Below are 23147 nucleotides of genomic sequence, written 5' to 3' on the forward strand. Positions count from 1 at the left end.
AATGATATTTTTATAAATCTTTGTAATGCTGTTTTTAAAAGGATCAAGGTCTGTGCCAGTCTGATACTTCAGCAAGTATGCAGGGAGGAAATAAAGAGAAAAATACATTATTCTTCCCAGATAATCTTAGAGTTAAATAGCAAAGGGTTTGTGGGGTTTTTTTTTCTTTTCCCTTCTTTCTCTTTCTCCGTGTGTGTGAAGTTGTTTTTTTTTTTTTTCTTTTTCTGTGTGTGTGTATGTGTGTGTGTTATTTTGCATTAACTTAAGGCTCTTCCTCTCTTCTCAGATAACTTGAGGAAAATGGAAACAGATGAGGCTCAAGATATGTCCCAGGTTTCAGGTGAGGTCTTAACGAATACTTCTACAAAGAAAATCCTAAATTCTTGCTCATCTTTCTAGCACAGTACAGTGGTTTTTTTGTTGTTAATAAAATTGTTTGGGGTGTTTTTTTAAAACCAGAGTGGGAATTGAGATATAATTAATGATATCACTTGATGTCGAGCCCAACAGTGCATGGATTTTTTTAAAAGGAACTGGGTAAATAAAGAAGTCAAAGGAATACAGAAGCATAGATGTAATTTTGCATTAAACCTGTGGTAGCATATCCCTGAAGCATGGTCAGGTGCACATTTACACTCCTTCTTTGGGAACAAAATTCTGATTCTTACAAAATAAATAGAGAACAAAGATAGTTCACCAGGTGGGAGGAAGCAAATACTAATTAAAAGCAAACAAACTGTATTTACCACGTAGGGTTATTTGACTTTTTCCAGAGTGCTCAGTTTTACTTAAAAACATTTAAAACCAAAAAAGACTGATTGACGTGAGATTTTACACTTGCAACTGTTTTTGTTGAAGATGACAATATTTTGAAAAAATTTTAGACAGCAGAGAAGTTAGGTTTCTAAATTTTGCCTTGTAGTGGCATGGATAGGATTTGCAGTATTACCCCGTGTTGATATTCCTATGGGTGGGTGTTTTGTTTTTTTTTTTTTATTCTTAACTTTCTTGTAAATTGATTCCTTAAAAAAAATGTCTTGGCAAGATCATATATAGCCATACTGTTGTGCCTCTGCAGTTGAAAAAGGACAAGCTAGTCTCTTTCCTAGTTTCCCTAATATGTTGGCAGCTGCAACGGTTTATGGCTTTCAGTTTTCACTCTTAGTGTTCAGCCAGGAGCCGGGCAGCCCCGTCACGGAGGTTGCTCCCCACAGACACCTGGGTGTGTGGCTCTTTCTTAAGAGGCAGCTCTTGGACACTGCTGGCTCAGGACCTGGAGACCAGCTACAGGAGGTCATGAAGGTCTGGGTACAGCGTGGGTGGCTAGGTCACTGGGTTTTCCTGAAATATATGAAAACAATTTTTTTTTTTTTTCTTTCTCCCTCCTTTCTAAAAATGTCGAGTTTGCTCAAAAATTGGAACCTGGAACTTTTAGTGTCATCTGAAAATCGAAAATCAAAGATATTTTGTGTCTGAAAGAACAGCAATATAATAAACCTTCAAGCTAACAGTAGATTTTCAGTTACATTTAGTATAGGGGAATCTTTCCTAGCGAGCCCTGTGGAGGCATGTTGCTCTCCCCTCCTCAGGTAACTATTTTAAAATTGTGACTGGATATACCTACACATCAGTGCTTTGTCACATGCTGAAACAGTTTGCAGGTGAAATAAACCCTGTCCTATACGTGCTGTCGTCAGAGCACATATGGCCCTAGCAGAAGCAGCAGTGGGGTTTTAATCCCTTACTCGGACAAAGCCCCAGCGCCTCTGCCCGCTGCAGAAACTCCCTCCTGCTTGCCCGACCTCCTGGGGCAGGAGCACCGACCTCCTCTTCCTCGGCAGCAACACAGGCTGCCCTGCATCCCCACACCTAACTTTTGTGGTATTCTGTACAACGGCATTAATTTGAGCTGCAGACCTGCTACCTCTTACTAGAGTGTTGCATTTTTTGGTTGTTTTGGGGGGTGTTTTTGACTTTTGACATGGGGAGGAGCTGCCTTGAGTCAAGGAGTGAGTGGATTAGGTGGTCACACGCTTTGCCTTCTTTACAGTCTGCCTTTCCTCTTGAGAGAGACGATTTGCAAGAAACTTTGCCATTTTAAATGTTTGTGTATATGTAAAAATATACATAGTATACGTATATCTATGTATATAATTTGTAGCTCTCAAAGTTTTCCAGGTTTTGAGCTACTGTAGTACTTTCCTGTGCCTTTTACCTTTTCTAGCAAATCATGCTGATGAGAATAGTACTATTCCGTAGTGAGGGAGGGTTCTCTTACACTGATTATATATATGTTTAATAGGAATTTTGCCTGTGATAAGAGGTAGACAATTCCTGTTACTGAGCATCTGGTACTTTCTGTGAGCAGAGGCTGTGAGTTGTATTGGGTTGTTAGCTGGATTTGTGAAAAACTGTCCAGAGAAACAACTTGCTAATTTACTTTCATTTATGATCTGAGTCGCGCATGAACTCAGCCTTCTGGAAACAGGAGTTTGTCAGATTAGGTTCAACAGATATTGGCTCTTTGTAAGCTCTTACTAGACCTCAAAAGCAGAGGATCTGAAGATACAGGGATGTTACCTACTTCTTTCTCATACGCTGACAAATCCAGAAAGGAATTTTTCACCTTGCGTGATGAGGGAGCTCTACTATATAATGGGAGCCAGTTAGAGGATTGCACAGTTTCAGGAGTGTGAGATTGTCTTGTCAGCTGGAAAACAGATTTATTTCTCCTGCTCTGTGAGTAATGCTCATCAGGTGTAGCTTACTCTCTGAGCCTATGGAATTAGGTGATATGGTTCACTAGAATCAAAAAAACTAAAAAATAAAATTACTTTGGTGGGGTTCTTTGGGATTTTTTTTCTCACCCAAAAATAAAATAGTTCTCTAGAAACAGTCTTCTCAGCTCAAAAGCAGTGTTTTACAGCCATGTGCTTTATGCAGCTGTAGCTGACCCAGGTGTGGCAGGAGCAAGCCAGGCCAAGAGAGTATAAAATTAGTGTGAGCAAGTCAATCCCTGTTTGTGCACAGGCATTCCTGCTTCTGGGAATCCAGGCATGGCTGGCTCCTAGAGGAACTGAAATACTGTGTGACTAACGCAGAATTCACACTTTTTATTTTTCTCCTGAAAGTGATATTTCATGAGGCAAGCAGTTGCAGTTCTGAAATGAGGAGAGAGCTGACATACATTTAACCAACCAGTATCCGGCACTATACAAGAGAGTCAGAAAACACAGATAATATCTCACTTAACAAGCAGTATTTTTCCTGCCTTTTCTTCTGTCTTTTTTTTTTTAATCGGTCCTATGGCCTAACAGTTAAGGAAGGTGAAAAAAACAGTACAAATGTTTCCACATCTGACATAAAAAGATCTCCCTAGCACCAACCAGGCTGTGCCGTGCTCTGCAAATGCAGGAAGGAGAGATTTGCATTTGATGTTCTTGCTAGGTCCTGGGAAGGTAGAAATGGATGTATCCTGGGGTGGCATCTCCCACCTGAGAGCCTGGCTCCTGTCCCAGGGTGACTCTTCTCATCGCTGGAGGTTTGAGGTTCTGCAAGTGAAAAGGAGAGGTGAATTGGGTTTGACTGTCATCCAGAAAAATGAATCAGTGGCAGAGCCAGAAACAGAACTTCAACTCTACAGCTGCCTTGTCTTTTTGATTTGGCAGGTCAGGTGGCTCTTTATGAAAATTTGATAATCTAACAAACAAAACTGAACCAAAATAAAATAATAATTAAAAAAACCCCCACACAAAACAACCAACCAACTGAAAGAAAACCCCACACACAAAACAAACAAACAAACAAACCATCCTCCTGCCCCAAGATTAGGTTGCATTGTTTCTGCTTCGCTTCTTATTTTTGAGAAAAATATAAAATGAGATATAATTTACCTCAGTACTTTCCACCAGGTATTTTTTTAGCTCCATCCCTTCGACCAGTTATTGTTCTGGACATGCCTATTAGAAATTAAATGGGAAACTCTTCTCTCCTTTCCCCCACCACATTTCCATTTCTAAATTCATTGGCAAGAGTATGTTAGTGAGATTGCATATCTATAAAATTACCATGCAGTAGTGAACTTATCATAGTGTAACAATTCAGATGTAGTTAAGGCATGAAATACGAATATGCTCTAGAATCCAAGACACAGAGCTCAACAAATGTATCTATTTTAAATCCACTGTTTTTACCCTGCCTCTTTGCATGCAGGGATTTCTTGATCATGTGTAACAGGAAAAAAAATCAAAAGATATTAAGTGAGACATTAAAGTCAAGTTTATGACATTTTCTTAACTGCAGTCTCCTGCAAAGAGGGAAACGTACCAGATCTTTTTTCTGCCCCACCAAGTCCATGAGGCTAGTCTGATCCATGCCAGCTGGGCAAATAGCTATTCATTTAACAAGTAGAAGATTGATAGCTGTTTAGTGAACCAAAAATTTTGCCATAAACTGTGAAAGTTCTGATCTACTAGCAGGTTTCTATTCCGAAAGACTGCTTTGACTTACCTTCAAAGCATCCTACTTGGCCTGCTTATCGTAGGATGTCTAATTATACACTAAGAAAGTTTTGATTTTACATGCTATCTGTTATCTCATAAGTCTGATATTATGCATTTATATGGGTGTGTAGTCAAAAAAGCCTTCAGGTTTTTAGGTTAAGTGTTCTTCTGCATCTAGGCAAAGTCAAAGCATCAATTTCAATTGTAACTGGGAGTACAACTTGAAGCTTGGAAAATGCAGATGGCTTTTGATTACTGTTACTTTTTAATGAATTTCCTTAACCTACATGTAGTATTAAGAGAGCTGATTATGACCAGAGTGCCTCTTGTCCTATGGTTAAACTTATGGTTTTTTGGTTTTGTTTTATTGGAGGGGCATGGAAGTGTTGAAAAAGCTGAAATATTTCAACTGTCTCTCCTCACCCATACATCCTGTCTGTAAAAGATACCACAGCATGGCAGGATGAGGACTTGCACTGGAAAGTTGCTGGCAGTTATTTAGATCCTTACATCCCATAAAAATGACATAGAAAGCTGCAGGAATAACTAAATAAGGAGCTAAACGGCAAATGGCAACAACTGTTTTACTGAACTTCCTGCTTTTACTTTCCTCTGCTGTAAAATTCATAGCCCTTCTTTTCCATTTATGCAATCCACCTTCACTCTTGCATTTGCACCCAGTGGGTTCCCATTTAAGAATTCTCCTCAGAAGCTGGAGATGAGGGGTACCATATGAAATAATCCAGTCAGTCCCTTTGCCAATGCAGGACTGTTCCTTCATTACCCTCCTTCGTTATTCCTCTGGCTGCACTTTTAGATGGTTCCCCTGATGCTGCTCTCACCATTCCGGCTCAGAGAGTATTCCACACTCTGATAGATGGATCATTAAGAAATGCAGGCACCCACTCATTTTGTTCATTTAAACCTAGATTTGTGCAAACAACCCAAAGCAGCTAATGTGGAAGATGACTTAAACCTATCTGTCATTTGCCCCCCTGTCACGCTCAGTACAGGCTGGAAAGCACAATGCTTTGTTCCAGCCAGGAGGTTGGGAGGAAACTGTGTTCTTCTTTCAGGTCAAATCCATAAGTGGCATAACCAGAGCGTTCTCACTTAAGTAAGCTAAATATGGTTTGGTTTGTTTTTTTTTTTTTCCTTTTCTGAGAAGTGATTTCGGAATTAATGAATGTTTGTGTGTTAATGAGGGAATTCTTATTAGAAAAAACACTAATTTGCTAGGCCTTTGTGCCATGAAATTACTGCCCTTGCTGTGTGCTGATTGCCACGGGATGTCTAATAGATGGCATCAATGTAAATTGGTAACATCACCGGTTTGGAGACAAAGGTCTTATGTGAACATTACTGAGTTCAAATCCTGCTCTGAGCTTATTCCATTCTTTGCTATTAATGCAAAGATCAGCCCTTTCATCAATGAAACTAATCACTTAGATAATTCTTTTGGTAGTTGTTTCCAAGGCATGCTTTTGCTACAGATGTCATTTTAAAAGGTGCTCTGCAAGACAGGGATAGCACTGTGGGCAGGACATGTATGCTGTGAAGGGAAGCTAAGCCAAGAAAACTCACCATTTCTGGAAGTGCAATACTTAGCAAGAGAGTTATTTTCCTTATTGTGTTGCATTTGGCACTAAAACAGTTCCATAATATTTACAACACTCCAAACACCAGACTATTTTCTTCTACAAAACGTTGTGCACACAAGATAGTGTGATTTGTTTTCTCTTTACAAATGAGACCATAAAACCTTTTGAAGTAATTTTGTGGTGACCTCTGCTAATTGTGTATATTTTAGGAAGTCCCAGTTAGCTACAGGCACTTAATTACTTGTAGGCACAAGGACCAGCCAAAGCTTGATCTATGGGTATTACTGAAGATCCTGAAGATGTAGTTTGAACTTTTCATCAGAAATAAAATCTTATTTTTGGGGTAGTTCTGTTAGAGCCCCACAATACTTGTGGGTTAGACTTCACTATGTCATTGAAGCAAATCCAGATGTGCTCTCAAGGAGCATCAGTGTAAGAAAGAAGAGATTTTACAAAAGATGACCATTTGATAACCTCTGTAATCTATCTTTGTAATCTATGTTGGCTAAACTCGATCTTCTGAGTATAGCAGCTAAAAAATATCTATGTATGTTACAAATATCCAAAAGGTTAAGGCTGATAACTGTGCACCCAGACTTCAGTAAATTTGGAAGAGACATTGGCCCATGCATTCTTCTCACAAATATAATTCCCCTGTATTCCAAAGAAGCACTTTCTGCAGGCGAGCAGGTTTTGGTCCTAAGAATGTCACGCTTTTAGCAGTGCTTAGGTTTTTTGTTAAGTTTTATTTGGTTTGTGGTTCCTCTTATGGTATTATTTGAAAATGAGGCTACTCTGATGAGTCACTGATGCTACTTTCTTCACTACTAGGAAAGGAAAGTTCTCCAATTAGTGATGTCCCTGATGATGCAGATGAACCTATGCCTGTACCAGAGGACCTTTCAACTAGTACTGGAGGACAACAGAGTGCTAAGAATGAGAGAGTCTTGGGTAAGATGACTAGTACACTCTGATAAGAAATATTAGTACATAATATGATATGCCAATAATGCTAAAGTACTATATAACAAGCTGGTAAACAAGCAGGTCCTATGCCTTTTCATCTTGTTCAGCATAGGATTATTCAGGTGCTTACTGGGTTTTGTGCAACCTTCTCCTTGGGAAAGGCATTTTGAAGAACAGCAAACCTTTTAATCCACAGAGGTGTTATAAAGCTCCTACTATTTATCTTTTTTTCTAAAGCATAACCAATTGCATGAAATTCTCCCCAGGAAAGATGATTTTTCATTCTGCTTAGAAAATCACATTAAATATGTGGTTCCAGGTCAAAATTATCTGAACTCACATTTGATAAAAATTCAGTAAGCTCTCAGGTATTTTTATTATTATTTTTGTTACTAATTTGAATGCTATCTTTGATGTTACCTTCTGTTCAGATTTCTCCAAAAATGCCATATTAGAACACACAGTATTAATATGTGTCAGATTCCAAAATCTAATCTTCATTTACCCTTGCTTTTCTTTTTTTTTTTTTTTTTTTTAACTGAGAGAACCTTAGAAAACACTTGAATTTTGTTCTTCTAGGGAAAAGTTCACAATTGGTAAAGTCTCTTGAATTAAAGTAAATTGTTGTCCAGAAATGATTGTGCAAAATGCTAATTCTTCTTAAGGTTCCCAGACTCCACACCAAGGACTAACAATGCTGCTGACTACTGCATGCATCAGCTCACATGTATTCCACCAAAAAATACTAGATCATATTACCTGAGCACGATGCTTATTCACTAGTGGGGTATAAAAAACAAAACAAACAAACAAAAAACCCCAAAACACCACCACACATAACAAACCACGCACAAACAAAAAACCCCACAATGACTTCCAGAATGTTGTGATCAATTCCCTGCATGATAAAAATATTTCAGGAGAGATGTGACTATTTAAATATGTTTGTTTATCCACAAACAAAAGTATTGCTCACATTCCTATTGCAAGAACAAGGGTCAGGGTGGAAGACTATTTACAGAAAGATTGCAAGTGCCTTTAAATATTTATTGTCTAAGGAAGTCCAATAAAGGATGGTGGGTGGAAAGGAAGGCACAGAAGGAAAAATATCTGAGTCAAGGTAACACAGCAGGACGGTGTCAGCAATAGGAATAGGCCCTACTCCCAAACTCCAGCACTAGCTAGTCGATAATGCAGCTTTATTTACCACTTGATCACCTCTTACCAAAAATGTGAGCAAAAAATTCAGCTCCTACATGCATATTGACATACCTTATGAACAAATTAATTTTTTAAAAATGCTTTTTAATAATCTGATCCCTTATGCAGTGCTTTGTTTCTCAGTCCAAAGCTCTTTGGACAAAATCTTGCCTTTACTGCTTCTGTGCCAACTCAGTGAAATGAGTTAAGCCCTCTTTCTCCCACAGTAACTAAATCTTCCAAAAAATTTAAGCCTTGATTTAAAAAATAATAATATTTTTTAAAAATTCCCTTGTTTGAATTCAAACAAACAGGATTTTTTATTGCATTGAATTTACTTCACCTTGCAAATATCATACAGAATGAGCAAAGATGGAATTTATATTTGCTGATGACGTAATGATTCTGCCAACAGTTCAATTATATATCAATATAAACACATATTAGAAGTTACTGTAATAAAAGAAGGAGAAAATGTTATCTTTGTCCTAAATATGTTAAGCTACTGTGCACTCAGTAATAAATTAGATTTTCCATGTTCTCACTTCAACATTTTTTCTACAGCCCCTTTTCTACCCATACCTCTTTGGTTCTGAAGGGTCACGTCTTGTAGTGAGACATTTATCACAGTCAACAGAAACAAAGACAATTCACAGTACTTGTTTTATGGATGATCTTAACTGTAGATATCAACTCCAGAGCTTGCAATGTTCGTCTTTTCTGTAAAGCTGCATACTCTCTCACCTCTCCTACTGCTCCTTTTTCTAGCCCTAAAATAACTTTTTGAAAACAGTATACTGAAAAAAATAATTCTTCTTTTTTACAAAGAGGGTCTGAACACATGCACCAAACATATCAGAAGCCATATGATTGCTATGCACATTCTGGATCATCATCAAAAGAAAATCTGTTAGGGATAAACTAGTTCCTTACGACCGGTGTTTGGCCTATATGATCCCATAGATGTATTAGAGACGAAGGGGACCCTCTTTTGATGGAGGAGGTGGCATGGCAGTGTAGACAGGCTTGGCGTTCAGTGCAATGCTGTCACCTCTAAGCCCTAAGATCTGTTTCTCATCTCTCTTTATCACCAAACTTAGGTAGAAAAGGATGATCTTAGAGAGTAGCTTGAAGAATGATAGACAGGTGGGAGACTATTGTAAAGACCCACTGATACTATACATATCTCATAGCTGGGAGATAGACTGTGGCCTGTGATAACTGGCAGGTGATACACATGAACTGATACAGCCAGGCAACATTTCTTCTCTATATGACTTTCCTAATGTCCCATCTGCTTCCTTCTTCCAAAGGGGATCCCCTATGCACTTTGCTGTATTTCAACATATTATTTACAGTGCATTCCACTTAATCTGTAATGCCCTGAGAGATCAGTTGTCCATATAGCATGCACTGAGGAAGGGTAATTCGAGTCAGACCTTTACAGAAGAGGACCACTAGGCTCTGGAGGACTTTTTTGTACGTGTAGTTTTATAGAGGTAACAATGGAAATTGCAGGTTTGTTCAATGAAAAATGTAAGTATTTATGTCATCTTACTAAAATTAGGTGAGAAATCTGCTGTTAATTTAATCAGCCTGTGAGACAGAAATGTTCAAATGACCGTTTGCTTACTCAGATTTGAAGTAAAACTTCATGAAACCTTTAACCCTGGAGTCAAAAGTTTAATTACATTTTTCATCAATTTAGCATTTTAAAGGTCAAAGATTAGGGGAAATAAGCTATTTTTAGAAAACAAAGATAGGCTTTAGCTCCTCCGCATGTTTTCAAATATCTCCTTTCTTGCTTCTTCCAACCCTAGACTGAGACTTGAACATGGTGCTATAGACCTGATAGAGTGAACCATTTGAAGCATCTCTCCTGCTCTGAGAGTGAAGGTGTAGCAGACTTCAGAAGTTAAAGTACTCAATTCACTTGCCAGATTTTATTTGGTGCCTTCAGCTTTTGAGTGTCTCACTTAAAATGACTAGAGAGGGTGCAAATTTCAGAAGGGAGGTGTCCAGAAGTTTATGAAATGTATGTTTTAGCTTGTGTCTGCAGGCAGAGGTATCCAAGACATGAGTTGTTTCCGACTGATGCAAAAACGATAAGCGGGTGCAAAAAGCTCATTTGTTGAAGTAAAGTCATCCACAGTTTCTAATAATAACCCCAAGCAGCACAGCAAAACAGAAACATATTAAAATACACGTTCTGGTCACTGCTATGCCTCTTCATTCCCTTGATGAGCTTGTCGTGTTTTAAATGATGTAACTCCCAGAATGCCATTAAGTGTTGAGCAGCTTCCTCCTCCGAACTTCATTTCTGCTGCTTTGTCCACTAGATCTTCTTCCTTGTCCTTTCCTCCACCCCAAATTTCCTTCTCAGGATGATCTGGCACCTATAACTTTTTTTATTTTATTTTTTCTTTTTTTACTCTTCTCATCCACCTGCTCTGCGTTTAGTTTTCCTAGAAAACACAGGGAGTGTTTTCAGACAAGTAGAGAGCTAGGTTCTCACAACTCTTTAAGGCACTAGACTCTGCTTTGCCAACTCTCTTAAATAGCCTTTGGAAATTTCGATCTAAGTTATTTAGAAATACACATGCCACTGAAATTCCATTCTATTAAGAATTAGTGGTTTGCCTCCTGTTTTGGACAGGCAGCCCTATTTCCCATGCTAACCTATAACACAGGAGCTGATTTGGACTATCTTGTGCTGATTCTTACTGTCACCGTTCAAGTTTGAGGTTAAATGTTGCATGCACCTTTCGTGGATAATCAGTATTGAACATCCTATATGTGGTAGATGATTGCATTTTAGGTCTGTTTCTGCCCTGGGACTGGATCCTAATTCAAGCCATGTGTGGGAAGCTAACGATTCAGTGAGCTGTAGATCGGCCCCTACTTCATGCAGAAAAAGCCATTTGCTCCAGTGGTAGCATTTGCTTAGAAAGATGAGCAGTACCTTCCTTTATCTGTAACTGCCCTTACCGTAGCTGGCCATCAATAGGTTAAAAAAAAAAAAAAAAAAAAAGCCAAAGCCATCTCACAGTGTTACTGGCCTCAAAAAGGGGCTGTGGGTTCACCATTTCTGCACAGGCAGCTGTCTGATGCTGAAGATGACCATTTAGACTTCTAACACAGAAGTCAAGGGTTTCTCGCTGAAAGAAAGTGATCACCACAATAGTCACAGATAAGCTGTAATGTGTAATGCATACAGATATTCTTATTTCTTAGAGGAAGAGGTGGTGAGAACTCATCTCACAAAATTTGGTTGAAACTGTTGAACAACTGACAGAAGATGCCCAAAATAACAGATCAAGGTGATCCTAGACATCAACAGAAGACAGATGAGATTTATATGAAGTTAGAAATTCTCTGTTTGTCTAAAATAAAGGACACTAGAATGGCAAGAGACGTTAAAAGGAAAGAGCTTTTTGACATTTTTCTCCTGCACTGGGAAATGTTAAGTGAGTGGTGTTACCTTCCTCCCACAACCCTGTTCCTGAAGCAGAAGCCTTGGTGCCTGCAACACTGGGAACCTGGCATTGCATTTGCAGCCGGGTGTCTTCCCTCCAAGCCGTGAGCATTCAGAGGTGGTAACCTGCACGACTAGATAGTTACTGGTGCAGGCAAGTGTCCTTACTGTGAGCTGCTTCAGTGCTTTCTCTCCTTAAAAGGAACTCAACGATTCGAGAGCACGGACACCGGCATTGCTGAGGGGCCACCAGGCCAACCACAGCAGCTTGCCATTACATCAATCTGCTGCAACTCACACGTAGCTGGGTGGAGGCAGAGCTAGAAGTGTGGAAAGGCTTCAGGCAAAGGGGAGAAGGGAGAAAAGCCGAAAAGGGGAAGTGCCCCACCCCAGCTTGCAAAATCAATCCTGTTGCTTGAGACAGGTCCAGCTGCCCTGGTGCTTCGGTAGGGTAGGGAAAGGGGCTGAGGGAAAAGACTGCCAGAGCTTAACACCTTTGTGTACTCCTTCTGTAGGAGTTCAGTGGCCATGAAGACAGTGCGTTGTGTATGAGTAATAAAATGAACACGTGGCATGTGTGCACATGTGAACACATAATCATTCAGAGAGCTAAAGTAACCTTGGGGGGCAGGCTGTGTAATGTGTTTTACTTGCTCAGGCTTCAGATAGGCATCTCTGTTGCTCAAAGGTATGAAAGTGTCTAGGAGCTGATGAGCCCTTGTAAATAATTGCTGGTAATTGCTGTGTCACCTGATGTAGCCCTACTGGCTCTGAGAGCGGAGAGAAAATTTGTTTCAAGATGGTTTGGGGAGCTTTAAGAATTGTATTTAGCCCTCCACAATGAAACAGGGCTTGAAAGTCCAACTGAAGAGGCTTCTGAAGGAATTGAAAAACTTGTAACTAAAATATTTTAGGAACTTTTAAAAATAGGGAAGTTGGGAATCTCCCCTCTTTTTTGGTTCAAAGCCTGTATTTCTAGACCCAAAGAACCAGTCCCCAGTATGGACGGATATTGTGTGCTCTGAAACCCTGCCAGTATGACATACCTGTTTTTAAGGGGAATGCAGGAGATATTTTTGTCAAGATTATTTTCATATTGTGTGTAAAACTCTTCTTGGAATTTGTATAAAGGAGGATGGGGGTGCTTTAGTGGGAGAAGGAATGTGACAAATTTCATCAGTGCCCTTATACACACTGTATGGGATATCTGTTATATACCAGCCTTCAATAGTGTGTCTTACATGTGCATAGTGTGAAGCAGTGTGCTAGAGCGAGGTGCAGAAGACCCAGGTACACGGAGCCGTTGTGAAGCTGAGGAATTAGGCACTCTGCAAGTGACAAGCTTTACCCACTGTAATGACTTAGAACTTAGCAAAATATGCATGAATTTTCACAAGGCCAGTGGAAAACAGCCCTCTTACTGAAGGAAAATTCCTTCATCAAACTTAAAAATGCTCGCTACAAGTAATGGAGGGTGAACATTTTTGAAACAAACTGGCAAGTAGTTTCTCGAAGGGAGGAAGAACCTGCCTGGAAAGGGGAGCTATTGCAGCACCAGTGAAGGCTGCGCCGTGTTAGCGCAGTTGACTCAGCTGTGAAAAGCCAGGGCAGAGCCACCACCTAAGCAGGCACGTAAAAATTTGTCCTCTGATAGAACTGGAGCGTGTGATAAAATCGAATCCTTGAGAGCAGAACTGATCCTAAAAGAGAGCTGCACTTTTCCAGTGATTTCTGTTTAGTTTTGTGAGGAGTTTTTCCATTCCTGGCCTGTTTGGTAGAAGTATGGTTTCTGTTGCCACTGTGTGGCAACACAACCGTGCAGTGGGTAGTGAAGCTATGCTTTTTTTCCCCTTGTTTCTCCAGAGCTGTGGAGCTGTGGCCCATTTCATGAACACCTGCTTGGTACTGCTGTGTTTTCAGAGGGGAATATTGGTGCCAAAGCCAGGGAAAGCCTGGGAGCTGTGCAAGTTCTGTTTCTTCAGCACTGAGAAAGCACTGAGTGTTGTCTGAACTGGAGAGACACAGTGTGTTTAGCTGTGTGGCTTTTAGGTACAGATACTGAGCCTGCTGATCTAATCTGCAGTTAGAGGAAGTTGTCTTTATCTGAGCAGAGGAGATGTGCCTCAGAGATAAGCCCCATTCTAGCTGGGGAGTTAAAATTATCTAGCAGGATCTCAGCCGTGGCTGCAGCACAACTCAGAAACAGAGGGCTCTGGCTGGAAGGGGAGCATATTTTAAGCTGGGGAGAACCTCTGTAGCTGCAGCTTGCTAAACCTCAGGTTATTTTAAGGGAATGGCTCTGCATCAAAAGGTTGGATGGACCTCCCAACACCAGCCATCTCTCTATTCTGTATTATTTATTGCTTGCTCTTTCCTGTAGGTTTGCTTTTTCCCTTGAGCAAGTTCTCATTCAAACCAAGTGCTACTCAGGAGTGCACCTTGAGTGAAAATCTTAACCACTGGACTGAGGCACAGTATAGGGACCACCTGCCTCTACAGAGGCACCATTTCAGAACAAGCTGCTGGTTTGATTTTGTTCAGCCCCTCACATTTCTGCCATTTCAACTCCCGCTATGGTGGCTCCCTGGGAGGGGACAGGTTCTGTCTGCAGAAGACCTGCAGCGATGCTCTTCCCTCAGATGCGAGCTCCCCAGGCTCTGTCCCACAGCAAAATTTGCAAATACAGTGTCAGTGTGGCTGCATCCCCACACTGGAGGTTTGCAGGGAAGGGTTTGCAGCGTGGCTGTGCCACCACAGGTTTCCCCACTGTAGGACAAGCTCTTTATGGTAAAGAGTGGGGGATGGAGGGAGCTCCTTTTTGGAGCTGTGGTCCCAAAGCCAGGACCAGACACCACTCATTGCAGCAGGACAGAGATTTGTCCCCGAACCTTTCTCATTGAGCCCACCATGTGAAGTTTCATGAAGCCTCAAAAGACAGTTTCTCTGGAAAAAATCTTTGCTGCATGTGCAGTAGGTAAGTATGCTAGAGCCGCCAGTGCAGGCTGAGTCTCAGCATGTTATTTATGGTGAAGAAGTGTGACCATAACAAGCTGCTAACTTGTCATGGTGGAGCAGCCAGCACCTCAGGATTTTGGCCTCGAGAGACAGCTCGTTGGAAACTCTGTCCTGCCTCATCTATCCACCTCCCTGAACTGTGAGTCAGCAGAGCAGCAGCCCAAAAGCAGATTAGACCTGCAGCCTGCAATGTGAGACACCTTCTTCTGCTCTCTCCCTCCCCAGTGAGTGAGTTCTTTGTTGTAAAGGTGCATGTGCAGGGAACGTAATTCCTAGTAAAGTAACCCATTTGGTGTGTGCTTTTTTCATTGTTTTTTTGCACTTTTTTAAGTTCATAATAGTGCCTAGTTCTCATACCCACTGCAGTTTAAGGACATGTTTCCCAGAGGGCTTTAGGTATCAAAGTTATAGGCATAAGAAGAGATCCCAAGAAGGCATCTAATATATCGTTCCAGCATCAGCCATAATAACACCACAGATACTGAATGGAATTTTTTGAAGTAACTCCTGCTCCTTTGATGTAGATAAGATGTCAATCCTAACATGCCAAAATCCATACCTAAAAACGAGACTAAGAATCCAATTGAAGTTTTGCAGTAGATTAGTAAATTCATAGAGAACACAGAATTACTTCAATTTCCAACCAAATCGGGGCTGATTTAAAAAGAATAGTTAAGGTCCATGTTTTGCTCTTTGATTTTCACCTTCCATTTCCCCTGCTTCTCCCCCAAAGACAGTCCAAAATTATCTCATTTGAGAAGTGTAATAAACGTAGCAAAAGTGGAGAAATGTGACAGAATGAATTGACTTCCACTCTTCCAAGCCACATATCAGAGTTTAAAGAGAGGGGGGAAAAAAAAAAAAAAAAAGAGACTGAAGAGTAAGAAGAACTTTCACATAAGCCAGGTTCTTTTTTTACCCTGGAAATGTTACTTCTGAGGAAGTGGGTCTTACCAGGGTTTTCAGTAACTTCTAGTTTATTTTATGGAACAACATAAGAACTGGCCTACTCCCCGGCCCTTCCTTCATGTAACAGAAAGAATCTCCACATTATTTTGCCCTCCTTGATGATTAAGTAACGTAACAGAAATGTTTAATGCAATGGTAAGGTGGGTTTTAACTAAAGTTGGCGATGCTTTCAGCTTGTGTTGCAATTAATAGAAGAGGAAATATTCATTCTCCCTATTTCATCACTTAAAAGCATCCTGTATTTGTAAGAAGCTGTGATCAGTCAACATCCCCAGTATGGATTTGAACTTCCCAAATCTTTGGTGGTTTTTGTTTTGTTTTTTTTTGTCTAAGCTAAGAGCTTTGCGTTCTGATTTTTAATGATGGCTCAGGGTTTTTTTGGAGGGAGATCAGTGCCTTCTCATCCACAGTGCTGTGCACCTCAGCATTATATGAGCTGTTATTTAGCCTGGTTTTTTCTGCCGTGAATATGTGTTGCAATGCTCGGAAGTGGTGGCCGTGGTTGGTGTTGAAGCAGGATGGTTTCATTAGCTCTGAAAGGGTGACTGCCAGCTGGGGAACACTGCCATTTCTGCACCTCTCATACCACATCTGGGTTTTGAACACATCTTTCCAGCCTTTCCATATGAGAATTTGTTTTCAGAGGAAAACAACACAGGCACATATAGAATTCACTGTGAAAAATAGATATGCCTTATTGTGGAGTGGACTGAGACCCGCTGCTCAGTTTTTGTGCCCAGATTTGCAAAGGGAAGGAAACATCTACATGGCCGAGGGAAGTGTCAAATTGATCCATCCCTGCCCCGACTCCCAGCTGGCTGTATTCACAATTAGGGTGTCAATATCTCTGTCTCTCCCGAGCAGAGCAACCCACCTGGTTTCCCCAAGCTGAAGCCATGAACAAAGAGGTGAGAACATCCCTTCAGCACTGACATGGCACCTCCCTTTCTGAGTAGAGGTTCACGCTTTTTTCCTCCCCAAATCCGAATCATTTTATGATTGGCACCTCCCATGGTTTGCTGAGCATTGGAGTGGAGGTGGATGTTACGAAAGTGTGGAGAAGCCCTAATGGCAAGTGTGGCAGCTGGGACTTCATCTGCTGCAGGTGTGGACCTACAATGATTTATCTAGAAGTCAAATGGGAACTTGGCTTTTCTGGGGAGGGGTAGAGCTTCCTGCCCATTTGTCCACATAATGGCAAGGAGAAATAAAAATGAGAAATGATAATTGTGCTAGCAAAACACTTCAGTGGCTTTGGAGTCCAACGCATGTAAAAGACGAGGAAGGAATAATGGTAATGAGGCATTACCGCTGTTGTAGCAACACATTTGTTTAATCTTACCACCAAGTTGCTAGTAAATTCTAGTAAAATTGGTATCCTACCATGGGCTTATTGTGGTGTTAAGTGATCTTTTTTTTCTCCTTGCAAAACAGAGTACAGAAGTCTGATATTGTTTCTTCTGTAATTACACATTAATGAGTCTGTACATTCCTACATGGTGTAACCATTGCTAATAAGCTCTTTTCTGTGTGCCATGAAAAAGACTGATTTATACAATGCATGATTTAGCCCTTGTTGTTAAGGAGACAATGCAAAAATATTTCTCATGTCTAAAACTTTTTGTAATTCATTTCTTCTCTTTAATACTCCCCTTGAAGTTTGAAATGGCAATGTATTTTCCAGCCAACAGGAGCCATTTATTCCATTTGCTCTCTTTTACATGTGTAAATACACATGCATGCACGTACATACAAAGATATGTCTGCCAGCACACATACAATTATATGCCTGCAAAGTTAAATTCCTCTGCATGCATATCTGTGTGAAAAACTAAAAAACAGAACATGTATATACGAGATTTATCTTGAAAGCCGAGGTTTTCATTCTTTTTAAGAGGGAAAGAAAAGACCTATCAAACATATTCTCTGTAAAATAAACATGTCATAAAAATATTTATTTTCAAACCTAAAAGAGGAAAAGGTTAGTTCCTGCTAATTTGTCTGTATCCTTATAAGAAACCTAAGTGGAAATTCCATTTGGGAAGTGGGGAGCAGCTGAGGAACACCCACTTGTACCCGTTGTGGCTTTTGCAGTCTGTGTAGATCTGCTAGGCTGAGGTGTCTGTGAAGGCAGTCAGGGTCATGCTGCTAAAAGGGCCACCAGGGAGTTCATGAAGAAAAGGGGAACTGGGGAAAGGAGAGAGAGAGACATGCACCCCCTCCTGATCTTTCCCACTGGTGTTCCTTGCTCAAAGAGATGCCCCGGAGGGGCTCTCCTGTCTGCTGCTGCTGGCTCAGCAATGAAGGGGTACATGGGCTCTCAGGATTCTCCTCTGAAGTTCATAGGTGCTATTCCTTCCCGCTTTCAGATGGTTTATTCACTTAACTTCTTACAGTGTTTTTCAGGTAAGGTCTGTAATGTAGAGTGAGAGGTACACTAATGAATTTTTTTTTTCCCAGAAGATTCTTTTACAGTCCTATACCAAATTTAGGATTGCACAGTGAAGCTTTTGGGGGGACATCTGGTCCTCACGGCAGAGGGATAGATGGCTGACATATTGAAATAATCTAATGGAAAGTGCAGATATAATATCTTGTATCTCTCATTTGAGATACAGCTTTCCAGTAAAAGCTGATGGATGCCTAACTCGATAACTTTCTTAGAGATGTTTCAGTAGCTAACTGAGCTAATGAATACAAAAGCATGCTTAAAAGAACTGCTGTAACAGGTGTAGTGGTGGACCCTTCTGCTCTCCCATCCTGGAAAGCAACAGTGATGTTCATGGAATCTCCTTATGCACATCTCAGGGAGCTACAGCTGAGTGCAAAATGTTACCCCTCACAAAGGACAGCCTAGTTGAGCAAAATGCAGTCCCTGGCCTTCCTGTGTGAGGACTGGTGTTTGCTGTGCAATGGTGGGGTTTTTTTCACCCCTCTGTTTTACCTTCAGTGAGACAGAGCACAAATAGTTATATTAGTTGCACACTTCCTGAGAACACAGTGATCCACACATTCAGGGCTGCGGGTTGTGTTTTTCACATTCAGGCATAGGATGGGAGTTCAGCAGATAGCGATGGGGAGCTCTAGCAAATAGCACATTTGCATCAGCAGAAACACATTTCACAAGCCTTGCTGGGAAGGTTTGCCACAGCATGCCATGGTCCTGCACTACTAACAGCCACTGCATATTCATTCGATAAAAAAGATGACAACAGAAAATGAAACTTTTAACGTTCTCTTCTGCGAACACTTGAGAAGCACGTTACGCCAAAGGCATGAGCCGGTAGCTCACATCAGCTTCACTGGGACTTCATGGTGCCTTTGAAGTAAAGGAATTTGAAGCTGTGGATGAGCCATGCTTCATTTGTCCTGGTGGCAAGGAGAGCTCTCGGCTCTGATGTAAGTGACCATCCTATGTCTAACAGTTTCCAAGAGTTCAGAGGCCTACCAGCAGGATACTGGGATCACTGGGATTTGAGTGCCTTATATGCTCCGAAATACACAGCCAGCACGACTTCATCTTTTTGTGTTGGACAAGGCAGAAGCAACTTTCTTTGAGGTGCTCTCCTCCAAATGAACAAAGCATCATTTGTAAGCCCCCTATTTTTGTCTCTGGTTGGTGACCAGCTTACCAGGTAAAGGTTAATTTTCTGAAGACCAACTTGCTGCACGCTTGCTGCAGCCTCTGACAAACTTGCCTGGCTGTGACCTATTTCAGCCTGTAGAACCCTATAGCTCAAACTGTATTTCCAGATGTGTGCGTTCCTAGGTGATGGAGTTAGCAGGATTTCATTTGCTTTCTTGATCTCACGCTGTACTCCACAGTGCAGCACAGATATCAGAGTTTACCTTAGTTAATAAGAAATAGCAACTTCTGTAGAGTTGCTTTGCATTTTAATGGGAAAGATTTTTCCCTCTTTTCATTTGCCTCCAGTCACACTGGGTGTTAGTATGAAATTTCGGTGCGTTATGAATCCTGGACTGAGTAGTACTGAGACACTCCCTGTCTTGGTAGCAACAAGGAGTTGCAACTTTGTAGTTCATGGGAAAGGAGGAGGTTTCCTAATGTGTAAAGGCACACTAGGACACACATTTAGGTATTTCTATGCTTAAAATACTTTGTGTTTGATAAAAAATGCAACACAATGTCTGTTCTTTTGCAATATTTGAAAAGTACTTTGAACATAAATTGGGCTTTAAAAAGTGACAAAAGGATTCCTCCAAGTAAAAGACACTTGAACTGTCTAGGACACGAGACTAGGAGCAGAGAGGAAGTTTGACATAAACTTTGACTGCTAGACACTTTCAAATATTCCATAAATGCTGAGAGGGCAGGAAATGCCAACGCCGATAGTCTGAACATCAGCTCTTATGGGAGACCAAGTTTTGATCACTCTCTGAATGCCTGGTGCCAGTTTTCACATCATGAATCTTCTTGTTGCGGATAACTGTCTTCTGCCCATGTTATTTCCTGCTGTTTATGTAAGACTGGGAAGGGGATTGAATTAAGCTTTGGGTGTTTCTAGTCCAGTTTCTCCCCAAATGCTTTGTTGTTTTAACTATGAATCTGTGTTGTGGCACAGGGTTCCTGGAAAAGGAACAGAGCCCCGTTGCTCTAGACACCGCACAAACACCAACAGCATGCCCCAATCTAATTAAGGCCATATATACATCATGGATTAATTAAGCCCTACAATTCCTAGCTGGAATAAGTGTGAGGCAGGGCACAACAGGCTGTAATCAATTGTGTTGTGGAATCTAAACCACGAACAACATTCTGGAGACCAGAGGGCAATTTTGTTTTTCTAATAGGTGCAGCAAAATAGTCTTACATGTTCTTCTAGAGGGCAGTGGGATTGGTTTGGTTCAAAGTACTCAGCTTTCTTTTAAACAATGTGTATCTTTAGCTTGAAAAGTGGGATTGAAAAATATAAACCAGGTAAACATAAATAAATGAAGGATTTGGTGATGGTACATGAGGGAACAAAATAAATATTGGCAGTAAATTATTAGATCATTTTGACAATGAGGATATAATTAATTCTGCGACTTCTAATTTGTCTAGATCTTAGCACAGAGGAGCAATTCACTGTATTGCTTGGAATTTTGAAAAAAGGGAAGGGCTGATTTCCAGCTGCATGCTTGATTTGTACAGGCAGAAGTCCCGGGTCATGCCAATGCAATGAGTGAAATTACAGCCTAGTGCTGGCATGACAGAGCAGCGAGTGAGGCTGGTCCTGCAGGGTGGGCAGCTGAGGGTAAAGTTGGGGTATAAGTCCAAATTTCAAGCCGTCAAACCCATACTCTTGTCCAGGTTTTTCTTTTTGCTGAGATGTTTCTGAAGATCTTTTGCATTACAAATTTTTTTAAAAAATACTCTAGCAATTTGTTGTTGGAGTGAGATTTTACACCTCATAACTGAACATATATGAGAAGCACTACGAAGCTGATGGAGATGACACAGTTTTCAGTATTTAGTCATTTCCTACAAAAAACGTACAGGCTGAACCCCTCTCGTTTCCTTTCTCAGACCACTGATAACTTCTGCCATGCTGGCTGCAGTGTGGCGGGAAATTAAAACCCGAGTTGGATATTTTAAACAACTTATGCACTTTTTTTTTGCTTTTTTTTTTTTTCCCCTTGAGGTAGTTGCCTTTGGGATTTTTACAGCTCTCTTGGAACAAAGTGGTAGCATGGGAAAAGGCCAGCTGAGGAAAAAATATGATTCCTTTCCTACTTCTTTATCATTAGTCTGATGAACAAAAAAACCTACTTTTTGACCTTAGGAAATCTCAGATAAAGGAGAGCTGGCTGAGCACTCCAAGCACTTGTTATCCAATATTTTATAGAGGCAACTGAAGTTTATTAGGCTGGACAATAATTCTACCTTTGTATAATTCTGTAGGACACATCATAGATTATGGATAGTATTTTCACAAGCACCTAAGTGATGCAGCCTCTTGAGCTACAACTGCTGTCTACCCCACAGCTCCTTGTCACCTTCTGTGAGACACATGCCAGGAGAATGACCAGTGTATGGCCAGATTTCTACCTCATGTATTAGGACGCTTGAGAGGCGGGTACCCAGATGCAGGAATCACTCTAGACAGCAACATAGCTTTTGAGTTGCCCCATTAAAAAAAACAAACAAACAAAAACCCCAAAAACCCAAACCAACCAACCAACCAACCAAACAACACAAAAAACCCACAAAAAACCCCAAAACCAAACCAAACAAACAAAAAAAAAAACAACAAAACCCAAGTCTTGTACCCACCCATTAAAAAAGAATTGAAAAATACGGAGATAGGGAAGTACAGGCACATGATGAATTAAGTGCCTTTCCCATGGCCACACAGGAAGTTTGTGGCAAAGCTAGGAATTAGACCTTGATTTCCTCAGTCTGCATTCAGTGACCTGTCCCTCTTTGAGGCCATAAAATTTTGTTTGTTATCAAATTCTCTATAGGCTGAAGCAGAAAACCACTACTTGTGAGGAAGACAATTATTGAAAGATAATTACTATTTTTAATCAGTGAGAAACTCAGAATAGTTCTGGACTAAGTATTGCCTATTTCTATTACTATGTAGTGTTCTCTTTTTTTCCAAGTTTACATCAGCAGAAAAATCCCCTTGTGGTATTGCTCCTTACTAAGCATGCCTTTCCTTATGGCTAGGATTGCAGTAGAGGCCAATGCTTAGCTCTTTCCAGCTGTCCTGGTTTAACAGTAAGTAACATTATGACAGGCTTGACAGGAAAATCATTGTATTTCTGCCTCTTTTGCTTGACATTTCTCACCCAAAATCAAATACAAAAACCGTGTCCATTTGCTATGGACAACATCCATAGCTACATTCTCTCTTACCATACTCATTTGACTTGACATAGCATTGTTTCTTGAACAGCTGCATGACTGGTTTTTGTCTCTGCAAATGCTGAAGTAAATAAAGAGGGGCTCCACTGAAGTTAAAACCAGACCAGAACTAGCAAAGCCAGAAGAAAGGAGGTCATGACCCTCAAACCCGAAGTATACACCAGCCCTTCTCTGTAATAGGGAGGACAGGACAAGCTAGGCAAAACCTTCACAACGGTCATAGTCCATCTCACATACAGGTACATGGGTATTACACAGCTTGGTCACCTTGCCACCCCTAGGAAAATAATGCAGTGTATAAATTATGTGACTGTGAACTAGAGGTGTTGGTGCTTCATCTGTAGGGAAGTGGAAGAGCAGCCAGAGCTGCAGGATGGGACATGCAGTGCAGGTCTCCACCAGTCCCAGCATCTCAGGGACTGTTGCTGTTTGCAAAATGGAACTGCAAACTCCTTCCTATGCAGGTAAAGTCATCTCTCCTCTGTCCCACACATTCCAAAATACATTAACTCTAGCTGAAGAACTAAACACTGATAGAGTGGCCC

The 23147-nt window shown here is 40.8% G+C and overlaps 1 protein-coding gene across 1 annotated transcript in view; it reads left to right on the plus strand.

Moving 5' to 3' along the window:
- Nucleotides 1–23147, plus strand: part of IKZF1 (IKAROS family zinc finger 1) — a 67746-nt gene that overhangs the window by 11528 nt on the left and 33071 nt on the right. The window contains exons 2-3 of the mRNA XM_065627647.1: nucleotides 287–340; nucleotides 6935–7054. Of these exons, the coding sequence (XP_065483719.1) occupies nucleotides 301–340; nucleotides 6935–7054 (160 nt within the window). The 5' untranslated portion in view covers nucleotides 287–300. The remainder of the gene's footprint in view (nucleotides 1–286; nucleotides 341–6934; nucleotides 7055–23147) is intronic.

The sequence above is a fragment of the Caloenas nicobarica genome, chromosome 2 (genome assembly GCF_036013445.1).
Source record: "Caloenas nicobarica isolate bCalNic1 chromosome 2, bCalNic1.hap1, whole genome shotgun sequence".
Classification (NCBI taxonomy): Eukaryota; Metazoa; Chordata; class Aves; order Columbiformes; family Columbidae; genus Caloenas; species Caloenas nicobarica.